We start from the raw sequence: 22,998 nt of genomic DNA, 5'->3' as shown, positions 1-22,998 counted from the left end.
ATATTGATTAGAACACCAGATGTCCCGTGTTCTTCCTCCAATTGTGCCACAGAATTTTTTACACCCCGAGAAGGTTGCTTGCAAATTTGATTTAACATCTTTCCCTCAAAAAAGGCAGCACACCTTTTCTTAAATAAATAGAGGGGTGGAGAAGGCTCAGGTAGAAAACTCGACATAAATAAACATTCTAAAATCATCATATGGCAGAAAAAAAGAGACCTGAGCAATAGTCAGAAACTGTGCTTTAGATACCACAGGAAAAGGGGATAAACTAAAAGAAGCTCAGGTAATGAAATGTGAGAAAAAAAGAGAGTAGGTTGGTATGTGCATCCCAGACAAGTTTGTTTACACAAACACACAACAGCTGGAGAAAACTGAATGAATTACACAGGCACAAAATACTTTTAAGGGTTTGACATGGTAATCACGAAGGAAACAAGATTGTAAATGGTTAGGCCTAGGATGAGGATTGAATTGATCAACAGGAAGGGTAGCAAAAATTAGTTGAATGATAGTGAGTAAAACGCGAGGTCGGCAGCAATGGGCTGAGTGTCTGGGAGCAGCTGAAGATTAAATTCAAACTCCATTAGGGCCACCGTGCTTACAACCCTCTTGTATGGCTCAGAATCATGGGTCTGCTATCAAATTTACATCTGGAAATGCTTCTACCAAGGCAGCTTAGGACTACCATGAGAATTCAAGGCACGACAAAAATCACTAACATCGTTTTGGCCTCTATAGCATGAGGACAACATTCCACAAGATTCAACTTGGTTCAGCACGCCATGTCTCCCACACAGATGACGACAGATTCCCTAAGGAGATCCTCAATCGGGAACTGTGTCAGGGCATATACCACAGGGCGGTCAGTACAAATGATAGTAAGGATACACCCTTTCAAATAAAAAAGCCATACAAATGTCTCCAATGAAAACGCTACCCTTGGGTAATTCACTGCAGTCTAACTGCCCACATGGAGGCACATAGTGAAGTTTAGTCCAGCACATTTTAAGGAGAATCAACATGAAACTCAACGTTGACAGCGGTTGTTGAAGGCAGGCATGGTTGAACCACGTCAAAGGCTGGAGACAGTACAAACTACAAGTTGGCTTACAAGTAGCCAGTCACAGAAGCCATTTCAGGGCTGGTTTGGTGGAGGTGGAAACCTGATTGGATGAATTCAAACATTGAATTTGTTTGTGGATGGGCATGAATTGGAGAAGCGAAGGCCTGTTCAAGCACTAGAGAGGAAGAAGTTAGAGATGGGGTAGTTCACAAAAGGACAGGAATTTCTACAATCAGAGATGTTGAGGGAGGAAGACAGCACCAGAGCAGATGGAATGATTGAGGAGGAAGGGACATCAGTCTGATCCATCCTCCAGTGAAATCCAACACATTGTTAGGCAGAGACAAAACACTAAAAGAAATCCTAAGCAAGAAACTCATTCAAACTCAATCGTCAAAAGTATCCTATCCTTTTTCCAGAGCAACTTTCTGGGCTCCGATCTGCTTAAGTAGTGACTATGTGCCTCCTGGAACACTACCCAGTAACCTGGATGGCTGAACGTAGTCATCTTCACCTCAAAAGGGCAAACAAGACTGAAGTAGGATGTAGGGAGCAGGAGGTGGACATTGTAAACAGTACGAGATGTGAGTTAGCAGAGAAAATTAGATATCAGGTTTGAAAAATGGGAAAACCTACAGGATATAGCCTGGTGCATACAGAATGTAAGGGGTACAGCAATAACAGCTGATTAAATGAATTTAATCTTTGTGAACAAACTAATGTGGTTCACCTGCACATCTATCAAAGTGGTCTACTGCATCCCCTGCTCCCGATGCGGCCTCCTCTACATTGGCGAGACCAAGCGGAGTCTCGGAGGCCGCTTTGTAGAGTGCCCGCACTCCGTTCACGACAAACGACGACACCTTCCATTGGAAACCACGTCAACTCCTCCTCCCACTCCCGGAGTGACATGTCCATCCTGGGCCTCCTCCAGTATCTCAATGACACCACCCAGAAACTGAAGGTGTAGTTCTGCCTCGGGAGCCAACAGCTCAATGGCCTAAATGTGGATTTTACCAATTTCAAAATTTCCCCACTCCCGACCTCATTCCGTGACCAACCCTCCCCCTCATTTCCACCTCCTGGACCGGACACAATCTGCCCATTATCTCTCCCACCTATCCACTCCTCCCACCTCAGTGACAAACCCCCACTACTCCCTCCCTACAATCACCTATCACCATCCCACCCCACCAACCTTCCCCAGCCCCACCCCTCCTCTCTCTATTTCTGAGCTACCTTCCCTCTTCCTATTTCTGAAGAAGGGTCCCGATCCAAAATGTGAACTTTCCTGTTCCTCTGAAGCTGCCTGGCCTGCTATGTTCCTCCAGCTCCACAATGTTATCATTTGCATGAGGAGACTACCCCAACCCCACCACAAGAGCAGGTATAGAAGGAAGTATGTTTGTGAAGAGATACTCCAACTGAAGTCAATTGTTGAAAATTTACCCCACTGAAATCAATTAATTCAACAGCAAAAATATTTGAACTTGAGGCTTTTCTCATCTGCCTGGCTTACATTTCCTTCAGGTTGCATATTTATCATTGGGATTTTGGAGAGGGTGCAGACTGAAAAGATATTGTTCTGCAAAACTTTATAATGTAATCCAGGCAATCCTTACTAGGCTGTGCAAACACAAGATATAACTTTAGAGGTGTCAGCGGTAACAGGTCTTATCCAAAGATGGATGTGCATCAAACATCAATATTATACTTGGTTATTCTATCCTCTCTGAATCAAGCAACAAAATCATCATTGCTCTAGCAATCATTACAAGTCAAAACATTTCAGTTTTTAAATCAGTTGGCAGTCCTAAGTGTAATCTTCACCGTGAGTGTAAGATTACTTTTTTTAAAAAATCACCTCAAAGATGTAGCAATGGAACACTGAAAAAGGCATCAACCGTCACTTATGTTTTATTTTCAAACGAGGCTATTCAATTAAAAAAGTGGAAAGAGACTCAAAATGTTTAGACTGAAGGACATGGCTAACAGCTTACAATGGACTATGGAATTCTTTTCAAAATTCATTGTTAGGATGTGAGCGCCTGTGGCTAAGGCCAACATTTCTTGCCCATATCTAACAGCCTTTGAAAACGTAGTGGTGAACTAATTTCTTAATCTGTGGAACTGCTACAGTCCATGTAGTGCAGCATTGTTGGACATTTTCCACAGTGTCTGATACAACTGAGTGCTTGCTACACCATTTTCAGATAGCAGTCCTGGGATCACATGGATGCCAAACTAGATAAGGACAACACATTCCTTCCATAAAGAACATTAGTGAACTAGATGGATTTTTTTGCACAATTCAGTAGTTTCACAATAACCGTTACTAAGCCTAGCCTTTTGTTTCAGATTCTGAGTGTTGCTGAAAAAGATCTCATGAGGACTTTTTGTAAGGCAGCAACATTTTTATACTGCACGAGAACAGCATGGTTGTTGGTTGGAAAGTAGACTCGTGGAGGTGCCTCAATTCTCCTATCACAAACCGGCGTCCACTGGACATGCTGATCCTTGGAAGTGCACCCAGCTGATTGAGCACAAGTACGCTGTGAGATTCCAAACGAGTGGTCTGATTCCCACATGCAACACCGAGTATCTAGCATTGCCATGAGACTCCAAGGCCAACCTGGACATGCACATCTATAAACCTGACAAAAAGGTGGGTTTACTCATCCGTATAAAGCATGATTATATCATCAAAAATGGCATGCAGTTTTGTTGCTGGACCAAAAATGTATCCAACTGACTGGCTGCCCAGCAGGACCGGACAACCTGCTCTAAAACAGTTACGTTAAAAAAATGCTTGTTGGACTGAAGCAACTTGCCAGGTGATTTATTTGATTGGGTTCACCCTCATTGTCTACTGGATCCGCACATGTAGGGCTGCTCAAGATGTAAAAAAGTAATGTTGATTTATGCCCAATCTTATCTTTAAGCAGTTCTGCGCAACGTGAATTGGCCAAATGATATGCAATTTGCAACTACCAGTTTTGCCCAAGTTTTCCACACACTTCATGAAGGTTTTCTTTATATTTATCAAAGCCACACAGGACCCTCAAGTCAATAGCAATGCCACATTAGTGTGCTCATTCCACAAGGCTAGCCTATTCATCAATGTGCCACTCAAGAAGGCCATAGGCATTTTACCCTGCAACACCATCTCACGGCAACTGAGACCTGTCACCACTGCACGAACCAGTATCCCATGAATTAATGAACTCAGCAACATATGCTGTTGTGTCGAGCTTCGGTGACACCACAAATACCCAAATTGATGGCGCCGTCACAGGATCTCCCCGTCCCCCCAGGCCTAGTAATCTCAAATATCTTTGTTGGATTCCATAAGAAAAGCGCAACCTCCCACCGCACCCCCCCCACCAACATTTCTAAAATGGCGATGACACCTTCACTATATAAGTCAGAGCTGCATGTAAAAAATTTCTGTCCAAGTTTTAATGGGCTCCATCATGCACTCAATTTATCTTTGACAAAGTCCAGATAAATAAACTCAGTTTCCCTGAATGCTAGTTGAGAAAACTGCCAAATGATTCCCTACTACTGGCTACTGCAAGTCTAACTTCCACTAGTTAGGAACCCCCATGCATATAGTATCTACAATTTCACCTGCTGTAGGAGTGATCTTGTATACAAGCTCATAAATAATTTTCCATTTGCACAATGCATAAGCTTGATGCTGAAAAGACTGAGAGATAATGGCTACCCCGATCACATCACTTCTCTCTGTATATTATCAATCTCATGAATAGCCTCAGACCAGCTTTTCCTCTTGGAAATGCCAAAACTCGCTCAGGTTACCCCAGAGGGTAAGGTACCTTAATAAAATGATCAACAGGTGAGGCCACTTGTAGCAACATGAGTGAAACATCCACGAGATTTTGTCAGCAATACTCAAAATCCAAAATGAAAAGGAAGCCTCAGTAACAGGATGTTGCTGTCAAGCCAAAAAGACTATTTAAATGGACATTTGAAGTTCGGCGCTGGTGTGATGTTACATATGTAATATGAGCATGTAACATATCAGGTAGCCTGTCTCTTTGGCTGTTCACACTAGGCAAGATATGTCCATAGGAAGCGCTACGCACTTATAAAAGTGTGAGCAGTCTGACATTAGATGAGATTCTCGTGTTTTCAATTATCAATTTAAGCTCCTTAATTTGGATTGTAATGTGGCACATTCATGCTACTGAAAGCTACATATATTTATACACAGGGCCTTGTCTTTTGCAGCCAGAAAGAACAAACACACACACATCAAATTACAAAAACACAAATACTAGGTGGCAGTCATTCTCCGGTTCGTTCCTTCGGACAATGCCTTGGCCAAAATCAACTGATTAAATTTAAACCAATCACAGCTTAGCAGTTAATAGACTGTCATCTTCTAGCTGGAGCACTCTCTATGGCAACACCTCTATCCATTTTTCAACAAAGGAACAGTGTTGCTCCTCTTCACATTAGATAGTCTTATATAATGTCCTGACTATTATACAATCAACAGCTTCGACAAAATATGTATTTTTTTCAGCAACACTCATGATGGAGCTGCAGACTGCAGCTGATGCACAGCAATGAGGATTCTCTCTCTGGGGCATGTTGGCAGAGAGATTTGGGAGAAAATGACTTTATGACTGAATGGTCATTAAAACAATCAGTGTAATACATTGAGAAACTCAGGACAGAGATAGGAAAGCCAAAAACAAGGGATGATGAATGCATTCAGGGGTCAAGTCAAGCAGAACTTCAGCAGCTAGAGGTTGCAAAGAGCTAAAATAGCAGACTGAAAGAGACTTAATTTCATTGAGATTCAAGCAGGTGCAGAGTTCTATATTAGTGATGGAGGTTACCATCTTGGAGTTATGGGGAAGTATAAACACGTATTGCTTAGGTGTGAAGAGAAGGTATTAGAAACAGTGAAACTTGTAGGGAGTGCATGTATCGTACATCAACATATGCAGTTTGTTTCAAATGTAATAGAATCTTAAATGTTAGGTGCCTGAAACTCTCAAAACATTCCAATTAACAACTTTGAAAACGTGCCCTCTGATTTAAGATGAGCAATATCAAAAATATTATTTCCAATGAATTAAAATGATACATCCACTGCCTGATTACTATCCCACTTTCGCTACATACTTGTACTTAAAGAAAACTCAATTTTAAAGCTCAGTGTTGAATGAGTAATAATTAACTTGGCTAAATCATATGCAGAGTTAAATGCATGTTAAACCAGCAGTTAATGAGAGGACAACATTCTTCAGAGTTCTTCTCGTGCAATGACTATAAAGATAAAAACTGCAGTACGCCCACTCTGAGATACAAAACAAATCACAACCACTTACAGGACTATAACAGGGAATTCACGATCCTTGCCATTTATGAACAAACCTAATTTCCTGTAATGGTAAGCAAGAATTTGTACGCGTTTCTCAAATAAGTCACTGCAAATGAAAATAATGAGTTGCTGTTGTTTCCATGAACTCTCCGCACTGTAGAGATTATATGACTTTAACAACCCTGTAGAAGTTGATGTTCAAGTGTAGATTCTGATAGCATGGTCCACAGATGAGACATCAAACCATGGTTCTATCTGTTTTCTCAACAGGATACCACATCTATACTCAATGCCATTATGGAGACATGGCTGCAGGTTGACCAAGACTGCGAACTGAATATTCAAGGCTATATGACATTTAAGTGGACAGGCAAAAAGGGAAAGGAGATGGTGCAGTGCTGCTAAGAAGGGATGATGTCAGTGTATTAATGAGAGCAGTTCTTTGATCAGAAGAACAGAAAGCAGAACCTGTTTTTTAATCATTCATTCACAAAATATGACCATCACTGGCTAAGCCAGCATTACCCATTGTTAATTGCTCAGAGGGCAGTTAACAAGGGGATCGAGTTTAAGAGCCGCGAGGTTATGCTGCAGCTCTACAAAACCCTGGTGAGACCACACTTGGAATATTGTGTCCAGTTCTGGTCGCCCTATTATAGGAAAGATGTGGAGGCTTTGGAGAGGGTGCAAAGGAGGTTTACCAGGATGCTGCCTGGACTGGAGGGCTTGTCTTACGAGGTGAGGCTGACTGAGCTCGGACTTTTCTCTCCGGAGAGGAGTAGGAAGAGAGGTGACCTGATCGAGGTGTACAAGGTAATGAGAGGCTTGGATAGAGTTGATAGCCAGAGACTTTTCCCCAGGGCAGGATTGATTGCCACGAGGGGTCATAGTTTTAAGGCGTTAGGAGGAAGGTATAGAGGAGATGTCAGAGGGAGGTTCCTAACCCAGAGAGTTGTGAGCGCATGGAATAGTTTGCCAGTGGTAGTCGTGGAAGCAGAGTCACTAGTGACATTTAAGCGACTGCTGGACATCTACATGGACAGCAGTGAATTGAGGGGAATGTAGGTTAGGTTATTTTTTGTTTGGATTGGGATTATTCCACGGCACAACATCGTGGGCCGAAGGGCCTGTGCTGTGCTGTACTTTTCTATGTTCTATGTTCTAAGAGTCAACCACATGTCTGTGGGTCTGGAGTCACACGTAGACCAGATCAGGTAAGCATGGCAGTTTCCTTCACTAAACAGCATTAGTGAACCAGATGGGTTTTCCTGACAATCGACAATGGTCATCATTATACTTAGTTCGAAATATATTTTATTGAATTCAAATTTTACCATTTTCCGTCGCAGAATTTGAACCAGTGTTCCCAGAACATTACTTGGGCCTCTCGATTAATACTCAAGGCCATTGCCTATCCTCAGTAAAAGCAAAAATGCTGCAGGTGCTGAAAATCTGAAAGAAACAGTAAATGGTGAAGAAACTCAGCAAATCTGGCAGCATCTGTGCAGAGAAAAAGAGTCGACATTCTAAGTCCAATCTATCTCTTGTAAAATAGTATTCAGCATTTCTGTGTTGATTCCAAAACAGTTCTGGTGGAGTTTAGAAGCAGCAAGGAGCAGCAGCGATCATCTGTACAAGAGGTTTATAAGCCATCAAACGTTACTGGTAACGCACCAAAAAGGGGTAACTTCAACCTACACGGAGATTAGATAAAACTAATGAGAACCAATCCTGTGGTGAAAAGAATTCCTAGCATGTTTTTGGGATAGTCTTCTGGAGCAATACGTGAAGGTGACAAGAAAGCTCAAATTAATAACCTTGAAATAAGAGAACCTTTACAGAACAATGAGTACGTAATCTTAGAATTTTATGTAAAGTTTGGAAAAAAAAACAGTCCAATGTCAATCTAGGGCTTAAGTCTAAAAAAAGGCAATTATGAAGGTCAAAGGAGGAAAGTGGCTGCAGTGGATCAGAAAAAGATATTTAAAAAGTTTGAGAGCAGATAGGTAATGATTAAAGAATTAATGATTGGTTTATAAAAATAAAAAAAAATCACACTCCTTTATGGTGGGACAAAAAACAACAGGGAAAGTGAGAGTGTGATGTTATCAAGGGAAGTTAATAACTGTATTAAATCAAAAGTAGAAGGTTATAAAGTTATCAAAAAAAATTGTAAGCCCGAGGATGGGGAGTATTTTAGAATTCAAAGATGAAACGGAACAAAACATGAATATAAAATAGCAAGGAACATACAAACACATTATAAAAGCTTCAATAGGCATGCAAAAAAGAAAACATTAGCAAATCTGGGCAGACTAAATGAAGAGGCATTATAGTTTATAATAGCTTATACAGAAATGGCAGTAAAGCTAAATAAGTACTTGTGTGTCTCTCTCACTCAAGGAAAGCAAAAAATGTCTCACTGAAGTAATTAAGATCCAAGGATCTAATGAGCACGGGTAAATGAAAAAAATTAGGATTATTGAAAAAAAAGTACTAGAGAAATTAGTGGGAGTTCTTAATTTTCAACGTACCGATGTTGAAGATGATAGCTACAGAGTGAATGCATTGATGATCGTCTTTCCAACCTCTATTAACCCTGCAACAATTCTTGCAGATTGAAAGTTTGCAAACATAAGATGATGAAGAAGAACGTATGATGAGGAAATCAACAATTGGAAACCTGATAGCTTTTTGAGTATGTTACCAGCAATGTCAATGATGGGCAACCAGCAGATGTGAAGTATTTGGATTACTAGAAGGCTTTTGGTAAAATTCCTTTCAGGAGTTTCGTGAACAAAATTAAAATTCATGGAATTTGGGGCACTGAGGTCTGGTTAACAGGCAGAAAGTAAAGGCTATGAATATGTGGGTCATTCTCAGATTGGCGGGCTATGACCAGTAGTATATCACCCCAGTTGTTCACAATCTATTACCATTGATTTGGATGTGGGGGCCGATCATAATCTTTCCAAGTGTGCAGATGGCACACAACTTGGTGGGAATGAGAATTGTGAGGAAGGTACAAAGAGGCTTCAAAGGGATCTAGATAGGTGGAGTGAGTGGACAAGAGCATGGCAGCTGGGCTACAATGTGGATGCGTAAGGTTATCCACTTTGGAACAAAGGTGAAGGGTATTTCTTAAAGGTATAAGATTAGAAAGTATTGATGTTCAGAGCCACCTGTGTGTCCTTGTTCATAAACCACTGCAAGTTGACAAATGCAGCAAGCAAATCGAAGGCAAACAGTATGTTAGCATTTTTCACAAGAGGGTGTAAGTACAGGAGCAATGAAATATTACTTCAATTGTGTGGGACTTTGATTAGCCAGCACCTGAAATCTTTTGAACATGTCTGGTCCCCTTGCCTAACAAAGGATATACTTGCCGCAGAGTAGTTGCAGACAGGATGGACAATTATGGGGTACCTAAAGCAAAGCAACTGTGGCAGCTCAAGGCAGCAGATCATTACCATTTTCTCAAGGGCACCAAGGGATGGGCAATAAATATTGTCTCAGCCAGCAATGCACACATCCATGGGGAGGTGTTGAGTGGACAGATGGAGACAGAGCCGAGACGGGGGCCGGGGGGGGGGGGGGAAACGAGAAGGGTGGGAAGAGGGAGAGGGGATGAATGGTGGAGGAACTGGACAGGAGGAGTGGGGAGGGAGAGAAGATGGAGAGGCAGACAGTTATTCAAACAAAGGGATGGCTGATAGTAAACCAGGGAAAGTACAAGCTAATAATGGAGGCAATGAGGTGAGAATGGTTGATTGTGATGAAAGCTGCCCATGTCATGACAGGGCCTGAGGTATGGGGAGTGGTTAAAAGGGCATGGAAGGTGGTATCAGGCCTTAAGGCCATCAAACTCAGTAACAGAGTCCCAAAGGCTATAGGGCCTCCAGGCAGAAGATCTGCTCTTCCAGCTTGCACTGAGCTTCGAAGGAGCATTGCACCAGCCCGAGACAGGTGTGAGTCAGTGATGTGTAGAAACTGCAGGCAACTGGAAACCTGGGGTCATTTTTGCAGATAGAAAGTAGATGCACTGCAAAGCAGTCGCCCGATGTAGAGAAACCACATTGTAAGCAGGGAATACATTAGGTTAGATTGAGTGAAGGGCAGATAAATCACTGCTTCACCTGGAAAGGGTGTCATGGGCCTTGAGTGATGAGGAGGGAGGGAGTAAATGGGTAGGTGTTTCACCTCCTGCAATTACATGGGAATGTTACTGGGGGTGTGGGTTGCATGAGGGTGTGCTAGAGCAAACAGTCCCTGCAGAACACTGACATACAAGCAGAAGGGAATGCATGTCTGATGGTGGCATCCTGGCAGAGATGGCAGAAATGGTAGTTTATGACCCTTCGGCTGCAAACTGGTGTGGCAAGTGAGGACCAGGGTGCCATATCAGTTTCACGGGAGGGAAGAGAGGGCTGAGGTCATAAGTGCTGAAAATGTGTCAGAAATGGCTAAGGATACTGTCAACCACAGGAGTGGGGAAAAGGTGGACAACGGGTAGGGACAAATGCTGATTTGGGGCTACAACAGTTTCAGCCATCATCTCCTGAAAAACTAAGAGGTGAAACATTGTTTACATACCTGCCACCTTCAGAGAAACACCAACTTTCCAAAAAAGTGTTAGCTAAATCTGAAGTTGATAAATATCTGGAAAGCTCTCCTGACGATTCTGTTGGTATAATCAATACTTGAACCTATTGGATCAGGAGGTTCTTGCTTGGTTCTGATGCTACCAAGGTTGAATAGCCAGATGAGGCACAGTGCCTCAGGTCACACTTGAAATGAGATGAGACCAGTGCTCAGGAGATGGTACCGGCAAGGATGGGGAAGGGAGAGAAAATTCAGAAAGGATACAAGGAAAAGGCCAGCTTGTAACACAAATCCACAAGCAAAATCACAAAGGCAGCCTTGAACATTGTGGCTGTGTTTGATCTAAACCGCATCCATCAGAGCTAACATCCAATATTGGAAACGCACCACAGCACCCATTCCCCCGGGTGCATCATGAGCAGCTGTGTAATCGCCAGATTAATTTACCCATAGGGAAAAATGAAGTTTTTAATTAAACTCGGGTTCACTGAAAAGATTAGAGCTTTGCTGTAGTGTGTTTCAGTGAAAAAGTACACATGAACATAAACAACGCAGTTTTCCACAATCTCTAGACCTGAGATCATGGTGTAGTGATTCAACTTTCTGATAAACTAACAGGATCTTCTGAGCAGACATGGGACATTGATTATTCATGGTTCTTCAAGGTAACAGCTGGGATAATATTCAGTGACTCATTTTAAATAAAAAAATCTTTGATACCTTCAGATATTTTTAAATTCAGCATTTGAAAGCATATGAAAGGCAGCTGACTCTGGTCCAGGCTGAATTTAGCTTCCTGTTCTGAGAGGGGTAAATCCACAAAAACTGGAATGTGACAGAATGTGCCACTTTGGAAAAGTTTTATTTGGGTATGGATGAAGTAGATGGCTTTGACCTGAAACATTGTACGATTACTGAATTTATTGTAAGCTGTGAACATATCAGTGCAAATGCCTTAATGTAACAATGTCACCCTATCAATATTTTGAAATGTCATTATTCAGAGACAGGGAACAAGTATGTACACAGAAACACCCATATTTCTCCAACTTCATAAGCTTCAGATCGCCTAAATAAAAATACATTAACAGCCTCGCCATTTGTCCTGGAAAAATCGAATGATTTTTAACCTAAGTCACTTGTATCTCTCATTGTACAATGCAGGAACTGACAGTGAGTTGTAAACACTATGCACAGTTATCAACACATGTTTAGTATTTGCAATTACACCAGAATCCAGTCAGTATTCCATAATGCACTGAACAACGACTGTCGATGTTCATGTAAAGAATCACCTCTTGGCTGTTATACTTGATAGTACATTGATGTACCATCAGTAGAAATTCACTGATAGCTGCACTTTTATTACAGATTTAAAACTGACAACTGGCTGTTCAGTATCACAAGCGACCAGTGTTCCTTGCCAGATTTGTGAAGACGCCATTCTGGAGGCCCTCTGCCAGAAACAGCATAGAACATAGAACAGTACAGCACAGTACAGGTCCTTCAGCCCAGGATGTTGTGCTGAACTTTTACCTGAAACCTAAGGTTTATCTAACCTCCACCGCTACCTTATATGATCATCCATAGGCCTATCTAATAACCACTTACATGCCCCTAACGAGACCGACTCCACTACCCGCTCCGGCAATGCATTCCACGCCCCGGCCACCCTCTGAGTAGAGAACTTTCTGACTCAGAAGTCAGCGGTGTTGCCTCTGAAGACATGGCAGCAAATGAACTCATATGGTCATATACAAGAGAAGAATTGAGAACACGAACAATATTACTGAAGAATGCTGTCTGCACACAGATTGACGATATTGCCTTCCAGCAATATTGTTACGAGGCTCAATTTCAGGTAAACCTGTCTCATTTAATTAAATGAATTTCAAACTTGGTGTTTTCATGAGAAAGTCTAAACAACCCGCGTATACAGTGACTAAATTTGCAGATCTTCAGCCTTGTGGAACCTATGGTCTAGAAGGTGAAACTATGCAGAAAGAAGTAATGGTTTAGAAAAGGAAAATAGTTATAAAGAATGAGAAAAACCTTGGTGGTTTTTGGCAATATACTTGCAGTAAACTTCAGCCAAAGAGTTTAACTCAAGGTTAAATACTTATAATTCAGCCATCAGGACTCACCTCGCTCCTCCACCCCCCAGCACCAGTGCAATGGAATTGCCAGTAAGAATTCGAGCCAAGCGGGAGAAATCCGAGTGACGATCCGGCACCTTCTGAGAGATTCTTTGGTACATCTCAAGCTGAGAAAGCACAAGAACGAACAGTAACATGCATTAGTTTGACTGACAGTGGTATAAGTGCCTACATTAGGCACAATATTAAAATTAAACACAGCATAGTATGAAAACTCCATAGCACTAAGTTATTTGTCTTTGTGACAAATTACACCTTGCAAACTTTTTCCATCAAATTTTACACCAGCAATTTTCCAAGCTCAAGATTGGAGTGAGTGTGGATTCTTCGGAGACATAAACTTAGCAGAAACACTGAACAAAAGTTTCCACTGTGGCTATCCTCCGTATCACAAGCAAAAATGCCCTTATCATTGTGCTAGTCATCCTTTTACCGAGGAAGGGTCACCGGACTCAAAACGTTAACTTTGGTTTTTCCTTCACAGATGCTGCCAAGACCTGCTGAGCTTTTCCAGCAACTTTGTTTTCGATTCTATTGCTGAATCAAGAGTCATTGTCTTCCACAGCTATTCATTTGCATTTCATAACTGAATGCAAACTCCAGTCTACTTTCCTCTCCTCCTTAAATAACTCCTTTTACTGGAAAATCCAGGCTTAAATTCATAGGTTCAACGATCATGCAATGTGTTTTTCTCCTCAAAGAGACCGTCATTTACAACAATGTCAACTATGACCACATATTTTGGTTGACAGGTGGAGCAAAACAGAGCTGCTGAGAGCAACGGTCCTCCTCTAATAGAGTCATATAACACGGAACAGACCCCTTGGTCAAACTCATTAACGGCACCTAGACATCCCAATCTGAGCCAGTTCCATATGACAGCATTTAGCCCATAACCCTCCAAACCCCACCTATTCATATACCCATCCAGATGCCTTTTAAATGTGGTAATTGTACCCAGCTCCACCACCTCCTCTGCTAGGTTGCTCCATGCACACATTACCATCTGTATGAGAAAGTTGCCCCTCAGGTCCTTTTTAAAACCTTTTCCCCCTGACACCTTAAACCTATTCTCTCTGGATTCCCCCACCCTATAAATAAGGCCTTGACTATTCATCTTAGTCATGCACCTCATAATTTTATAAACCTCTAAGGTCATCCCCTCAGCCTCCGATGCTCCAGGGAAAGACGACACAGCCTATGCAGCCTCTATCTAAAACTCAAACCCTCCAGTCCCAGAAACATCCTTGTAAATCATTTCTACACCCCCTAAGTTTAACAATATCCTTCCTATAAAAGGGTGACCAGAATTGTATGCAGTATTTGAAAAGTGACCTAGCCAATGTCCTGTCCAACCAGATGTGCCAACTCCTATACCTAATGTTCTGACCAATGAAAGCAAGCATGCCAAATGCCTTCTTCACCACTGTCTACCTGTGACTCCACTTTCAAGGAATTATATGAACCTGCATGCCAAAGTCTCTGTTCAGTTGCACTTCCCAGGACTCCACCATTACGTGTATTAGTCCTGCTCTGATATGCCTTGCTTAAATGCAACACCTCACATTTACCTAAACTAAATTCCATCTGACACTTTAGCCCACTGATTCAGGTCCCAGTGTACTCTGAAATAATCTTCCTCACTGTCCACACGACCACCTACTTTGGTGTCATCTGCAAAACTACTAACCATACCTCCTATATTCACATCCAAATAATTTATATAAATGATGAAAAGTAGTAGACCCAGCACTGACCCTTGTGGCACGCCACTGGTCACAGGCCTCCAGTATCAAAAGCAACTTAGACCATCACCCTCTGTCTCCTATTTTCAAGTCAATTTGTATCCAATTGACTAGCTCTCCCAGATTCCATGTAATCTAACTTGATTAAATCAGTATATCCTGTGGAACTTTGCCAAACACTATGGTGAAATCCACACAGAAAACATCTATTGCTCTGCCTTCATGAATCTGCTTTGTCACCTCTTCAAAGGACTTGATTAGGCTGGTGAGGCACGATTTCCCACGCACAAAGTCACATTGACTAGCCCTATCAGTCCTTGCCTTTCCAAATACATGTAAATTCTGTCCCTCAGAATCCCTTCCAATGACTTTGTCATCACTGACCTAAGGCTCACTGGTCTATAGTTCCCTGGCTTTTTCTTACAGCCATTCTTAAATAGTGGCATTACACTAACTAAACTCCAGGGCTGTTACAACTTCTGTTTTACTTGTGTGGGCATCAGCACTTAATTTCTATCTTCCCCATACCCATGAAAACATATGCAGTGTGCCTTAAGCACTACTGTCCAATAGCTCTGACTTCAATAGTCATGAAATGTTTTGAGAGGCTGGTCATGACCCACATCAATTTCAGTCTCCCAACTTGCCTCAATCCCCTACAACTTGCCAACCAACATAACAGATCCACAGAGGATGCCATATCCCTAGGCCTGCACTCATCCCTGAAACATTTAGACGTAGACACCTATGTCAGACTCCTGCTCATTGACTACAGCTCCACCTTAAACACCAATACCCCCTCTGACTGATCTCAAAACTGAGAGACCTTGGTCTCAGCTCTACCCTCTGCAACTGGATCCTCAGCTTTGTGGCCTATGGGTCACAGTGAGAATAGGTAAATGCACCTCCTCCACAATAACACTCAACATTGAAGCCCCCCCCAAGGATGAGTCTTCAGCCCCCCTACTGTACTCCTGTACACCTACAACAGTGTTGCCAAATTACAAACAAACGCCATCTACAAGTTCAGTGACAACACCACCATAGTGGGATGGATATTTAACAACAACGAGTCAAAACACAGAAGGGAGATAGATGGCTCGGTGACATGGTGCAACGAAAACAATCTGTGTCAGCATCAGCAAAACTAAAGAACTGATCATCAACTTCAGAAAGAAGGGAGGAGAACACGGCCCCATCTACATCAATGGAACTGAGGTGGAGAGGGTGAAGAGCATCAAGTTCCTCAGAGTGACAATAATCAACAACCTGTCCTGGACTTCCCACGTAGATGCGACAGTCAAGATGACACGATGCCTTTTCTTCTTCAGGCAGCTCAGGAAATTTGGCATATCTATAAGGTCCCTCACCAACTTCTACAGATGCACCGCTGAAAGCATACTGTTCGGGTGTATAACAGCCTGGTATGGAAACTGCTCTGCCCAGGACCATAAGAAACTACAGAAGGTGGTGTGCACAGCCCAGACCGTCACAGAAGTCACCCTTCCATCCATGGACTCGATTTATGTGGCTCATTGCAGCGGAAAGATGGCCAACATCATCAAAGGCCCATTGCAACCTGGTAATGATCTCCTACAGCCTCATTCCGTCAGGCAGGGAGATACAGAAGCCTGAACACACGCACAAGCAGGTTCAGAAACAGCTTCTTCCTGGCTGTTATCAGGTTGTTGAATAGACTCTAGCCTTGAATAATGTAACCTGTATGCCTCTAAGTCTTTTTGATCTGTACATTCTTTGCTTGCTGTGATTTGCCCGTGATTGTAAACAAAGCTTTTCACTGTATTTCGGTACATGTGACAATAAAATCAACCACCTCCTTAATTGCCCAGAGGGCAAGATGAGTCAAGCGCACTGCTGTTGGTCTAAAGTCACTTATAGGCCAGACCAAGTAAGGATGGCAGTCTTCCTCCCCAGGAGGAAAGAAAGCTCTCAAGGACATTAGTGAACCAGATAGGTGTTTTCCAACAAGTGACAATGGTTGCCAGCGGATGAGCATTCTAATCTCAGATTTTTATTGAATTCAAACGTCACTATCACCATAGTGGGAGCCCATGTCCCTGGTACATCTGGACTATGAGTCCAGTGGAATTCCCATTATGACCCCTTAAATTGCACATGCATTTATGATTTGTTGTAATGACACTGATATTCTATCAAAATATGGGGAAATCTCTTGGAAGCATCTCTCCTTTAGACATTGGTTCTACATAGCAGCTGCCTTAGTAAATTTTGCTCTGAGCTTTAGATCAGAGCCAGAAGCCGAGAGATTCTAAATCTTTAGGCACGCTCTAGTATTCCACAGGTTTTTGAAAAATAAGCCTTGTAATGATGACTGATTCAAAGAACAAGCAATAGGCACACCAAAAATAACAACCTCTCTCACAAGGTCAACCTTTTTGCAAATTAACTACAAATAAGGTAAGCAATAGAAATGAAAAATTTGCAGAGTTGAGGATAGATTTATTTAGGGATCCATTGCTAGAAGACTGTTGGAAACCATGCTTTACTGGTGTATATATAGTGTCTCAGCTAAGTCTACAGCCCTGAGGAATCCACATTGAGCTTGGAATATTGCAGGGCTCTGACAATTTTTTGAACAAATCAGTGGAAATTGGGCCCAAATCAAAGGAAGTAGTTTTTGTAGCGTGACAATCAACAATTCACAATTCATATTTTTCTGGTTTTCAAATGTACAAAAAGCTCATCTTTAACAATCAACTTCAGCATCAACTGCCTAGTACCAACTAGTGTTCTAGGAACTAGTACTGCTGGAATGGGTGCAAATAATCTTGCTTTTGACCACGGCTGGTGCTGAAAGCCTAAGTAAAATTAGAATTTAATTTTATACTTGTTGAAAACTTACTTTACTTGTTATCACAGTGGGCCCTTAGGGTGTAATCAAGGTTGTATTACATAACTCATTCGTCCACTTGAGCAGAACCCCATCCACCACCAGCACACTGTGGCTGCAGCGTACACCATCGAAAGCTGCACTGCAGTGACTGTAATATTTAAACATATCTATTCATTCACAGGCCAGCAGTTATTATCTCCTGCCAGTTGCCCATGAGGTGGTAGTGAGCTGCATCCTTGCACTGTTACAGTCCATGTGCTGTAGATTGGCCGACAATGATATTGGGGAGGGAATTCCAAGATACTACACCAGTGGCAGTGCAGGAGCGGTGGTATATTTCTAAGTCAGGATAGTGGGTGGCTTGGAGGGGAATTTTTGGTTGGTGTAGTTCTCATGTATCTGCTACCGTTGTCCTTCCAGATGGAAGTGGTCGTTGGTTTAGAACATAGGGCCTATTCCTGTGCTGTACAGTTCTTCTACCCACAATATTGTACTGAGCATGATGCTAAATTAAACTAATCCCTTCTGCCTGCCCTTGGTCCATTGCTTACATATTTATGTGCTTATATAAAAGTCCTTGAAACACCTCTATTGTATTTGCCTCCACCACCACCCCAGCAGCGCATTCTGGACTCCTACCACTGTGTGTAAAAAAAAAACTTGGCCTCATATCTCCTTTGAACATTTCCCCCCTCATCTTAAATGCTCACCCCTAATTTTTGGCATTTCAATTCTGGGAAGAAGATTCCAATCATCAACCCTATCTATGCATCTCATACGTTTATAGATTTCTATCAAGTCTCCCCTCAGCCTCTGCTGCCCCAGAGAGGAAAACACAAGTTTTTCTTGCCTCTCCTTATAGCTCCAATCCAGGCAACATCCTGGGAAATCTCCTCTGCACCCTTTCCAGACACTCCACATCATTCCTGGAATGTGGCAACCATAAATAAATGCAAAAGCGTGGCTGGATCAAAGTCTTAAAAAGCTGCAACATGGCATCCTGACTCTTACACTCAAATCCCCAACCAATAAAGGCAAGCATGCCGTTCACCTTCTTTATCACGCTATCTACTTACATGGCCACTTTCAGGGAGCTATGGACTTGAACCCCAAGATCTCTTTGTGCATCAGTGCTGTTCATGGTCCTGCCATTAACTGTATAGCTTTCTTTAACCTTTGATCTACCAAAGTACAGCACCTCACACTCATCCAGATTAAACTCCATTCCTCCACACATATTGGCAACTGGTCTAAATCTGCTGTATCCTTTGACAACCTTCTACACTATGCACAACTCCACCAATCTTTGTATTGTCTGCAAACTTGCTAACACACCCTTCTACGTTTTCATCTTAGTCATGCATTAATATATCACAAACAGAAGTCCCAGTGTGGATCCCTGCAGAACAGCCCTAGTTACAGACCTCTAGCCTGAAAAACACCCTTCTACCCCTACCCTCTGCCTTCTATGGGCAAGCCAATTCTGAACCCATGTGGTCAAGTTACCATGGATCCTATGCATCTTAATCTTCTGATTAGGAAGGTCTAAAGATCTTTGGTGAACTTCTGCACTGCATCTTGTAGATAGTACACACTATTGCTTCGCTGGGTCAATGGTGGATGGTTGTGAATGTGCTGCCAATCAAGCAGGCTGATTTGTCCTGGATGGTATCAAGCTTCACGAGTATTGTTGGAGCTGCACCCATCCAGGCAAGTGGGGACTATTCCAACACACTCCTGACTTGTGCTTTGTAGATGGTGGACAGGTTTTGGGGAATCAGGAGGTGAGTTACTCAGCGCAGTATTTCCAGCCCCTGATCTCCTCTTGTAGCCACTGTGTTTGTTTGTCAAGTCCAGTTCAGTGCCTGGTCACTGGGAACTCCAAGGTATTGTTAACGTAGGATTCAGTGATGATAACACCACTGAATATCAAAGGATAATGGGCTAGATTGTCTCTTAATTCCAAACTCTCAACCTCTACTAACAAGACAGACAAGGACGGCAAGCATATGGGAAGTTTCCTTCCAAGCACCACAAATCTCAATTTGGATTTTTATCTGCATCCCTTCACTGTGGTTGGATGGAACCGTGGAATTCCCATCCTAACAGCACTGTGGGTGGATACACGTCAAACAGACCGCTGCAGCTGTGGCTCACCACTGCCTTCTCAAGGATAATTACGGTTGGGGAACAAACGTTGGCTTTGCGAGTGATGTCCGCATGCCAGCAAAGAATGAGAAATAAGTTATCTGCCCACAGACTGCCAATACACCCACCCCCCATATACTTGCAGGGTGAGTGATTGCTCTTTTGCTGCTATGGATTGAATCTGATATATGAATTGGAATTCAACTATACAGATTTAGGAAATTAAACTAATTATCACTGCTTAGCTCTTTTTTGTTAGTGAGATATAGGTTTTCTTGGAAATTAAGTCGTATGTCAAACCAAATTTCAAATCAGCTTTGTCCCTTTGTAAATTTGGATAGCTTCCATAATTATTATTATTAAAATAGACATTCACAGTCATACGACACCGAAACAGACCCTTTGGTCCAACTCATCCATGCCAACCAGGTTTGCCAAACTAAACTAAAGCCATTTATCTGCAATTGACCCATATCCTTCTAAATCATTTTTATTCATGTACCTATCCCAATGGCTTTCAGATGTTGTGACTATACCTGCCTCTACCATTTCTTTTGGCAGTTCAATCCAGATATGCACCACCTTATGTGTGAAAAGGTTGTCTGTCAGGCTCCTTTTAAAACTCTCCCCCCTCACCTTAAATCCATGCCCTCTAGTTCTGAGCTCTCCTACCCTAGTGAAAAGACATTGACTATTTACCTTATCTATGCCCCTCATGATTTTGTAAATCTCTAGACTGGTCTGGGTGGTGCTAGCTGTTTCTCACCATAGTATGTACCAGATAGAACATGGAACACAACAGTACAGCACAGGAATGGCGCATTATGTTGTGCCAAACATGATGCCAAATTAAACTAATCCCTTTGGCTTGCCCTTGTTCCATATCCCTCCATTCCTTGCATATTCATGTGCCTATCTAAAACACTTCTATCATATCTGCCTCCACCATAACCCCCAGCAGCACATTCCAGATTCCTCCCACACTGTTTAAAAAAAAAACGTGGCGCCCATGTCTCCTTTGAACTCTCACCTTAAATGCATGCCTCCTGGTATTAGACATTTCCACTCTGGGAAGATGATTCTTATCATCAACCCTATCTAAGCATCTCACATATTTACAGACTTCTATCAAGTCTCCCCTCAGCCTCTGCTGCTCCAACCCTCAGTGAAGCCCACCAAGACCCATCCACTTATAACTCACCCAATCTACACATCCCTGAATACTACGGGCAATTTAGTATGACCAATCCACCTAGCTGAGCATTTCTGGCCTGTGGGAGGAAACCAGAGCACCCAGAGGAAACCCATGCAGACAGGGAAAAAGTGCAAACTCCACACAGACAGTCACCCGAGGGTGGAATCGAACCCGGGCTCCCGGCGCTGTGAGGCAGCAGTGCTAACCACTGAGCCACTGTGCCACCCCTATTTCTCCACCCATATCTGCAATCTAAATCCCACTATATTGTTTGACAACTTCCTACACTATCCACAATCTACTGATCTTTGTATCATCTGCAAACTTCCTAACCCACCCATCTACATTTTATCCAAGTCATTTACATATATCACAAACAGAAGAGGTCCCAATATGGATTCCTGCGGAACACCATTAGTCACAGGCCTCCAGACAGAAAAACACCTCTCCACCCCTACCTTCTTCCTTCTATAGGCAAGCTAATTCTGAATCTAGGTGGCCAAGTCACCATGACGCAATGCATCTTACACCTCCTCAAAAAATTCAGTCATGTTTGTAGGACATGACCTGCCCTGCACAAAGCCATGCTGACTGTCTCTTAATAAGGCCATGCTTTTCCAAATGCGTGTAAATCCTATCCCGAAGAATTCCTTCCAATAGCCTCCCAATCATCGATGTGAGGCTCACCAGTCAATAGTTTCCTGCGTCATCCCTATTTCCCTTCTTGAACAGAAGAACAACATTAGTTACTCGCCAGTCCTGCAAGACTCTCCAATAGCTAGCAAGAATACAAAATCTTGGTCAAGGGCACAGCAATATCCTCTCTTTCTTCTACGATAGATACCATCAGGACCAGAGGAACTTATCTATCTTAACACTCTTCAAGATACCCAACACCATTTCTTTCTGTGTTCTCAAAATGTCCTAGCACATTAACATGCTCCACATAAAGCTGTATCCATATCCTGGCGAATACCAACGAAAGTGCTCATTTAGGATCTCGTTCACGTCCTCTGCCTCCAAATACAAATTCCCTCCTTTATCCTTCAGTGATGCGAACTTCTCCCTAGTTATTCTCTTGTTTTTAATGTATATATAGAATGTTCTGGATGTAAGTTTGCTCACTGAGCTGGAAGGTTCGTTTTCAGATGTTTCATCACTATTCTAGGTGACATCATCATCAGTGAGCCTCTGGTGAAGCGCTGGTGTTATGTCCCACTTTCAGACATAACACCAGCACTTCACCGGAGGCTCACTGATGATGTTACCTAGAATGGTGACAAAACGTCTGAAAACGAACTTTCCAACTCAGCGAGCAACATCCAGAACCTCAACCTGAGCTACAAATCTTCTCAAAACACGCTAATATATAGAATGTCCTGGCACTCTCTTTAACCTTACTTACCTAGATCATTTCATGGCCCCTCTTTGTTTTCTTAATTCCTTGCTCAAGTTCTTTCCCACTTCATATTCTTCGCAGGCCCTTTTCAATTTTAGCTGCCTGAATCTTATATACACTTCATTTTTCTTTTTGACTAAATTCACAACCTCCTTCATTATCCAAGATTCCTTTACCTTGCCATCTCTCCTTCCTCCTGAACTCTGACCAACAGGTCTTTAAACAACTCCCACATGTCAAATGTGGACTTGCCAGCTCCTCCCAATTAACACTCTGTAGCTCCTGCCTAATACTGACATAATTCTCCCTCCAATTTAGTACCTTCCTGCAAGGTTCTGACTTTTCATTATTCATAGCTACCTTAAGACTTTGGAAACAGTGATCACTGTTAAAATGCTCTCGCATTGAAAGGTCAGTCACCAGGCAAGAATCATTAGCCATTGCTAGATAGTC

At 42.4% G+C, this 22,998-nt stretch overlaps 1 protein-coding gene across 2 annotated transcripts in view; it reads right to left on the bottom strand.

The window, feature by feature from the left end:
* The window catches only part of pnpla7b (patatin-like phospholipase domain containing 7b), a 322,850-nt gene that overhangs the window by 106,487 nt on the left and 193,365 nt on the right, over window positions 1-22,998 (bottom strand). For both annotated transcript variants that reach the window (XM_048558715.2, XM_048558716.2), the window contains one exon: window positions 13,172-13,290. In XM_048558715.2, coding sequence (XP_048414672.1) covers window positions 13,172-13,290 — 119 coding nt within the window. The remainder of the gene's footprint in view (window positions 1-13,171; window positions 13,291-22,998) is intronic.

The sequence above is a fragment of the Stegostoma tigrinum genome, chromosome 29 (assembly GCF_030684315.1).
Source record: "Stegostoma tigrinum isolate sSteTig4 chromosome 29, sSteTig4.hap1, whole genome shotgun sequence".
Taxonomy (NCBI): Eukaryota; Metazoa; Chordata; class Chondrichthyes; order Orectolobiformes; family Stegostomatidae; genus Stegostoma; species Stegostoma tigrinum.
The sequence above is the reverse complement of the archived record's forward strand: the minus strand, read 5'-3'. Positions and strand labels throughout refer to the sequence as shown.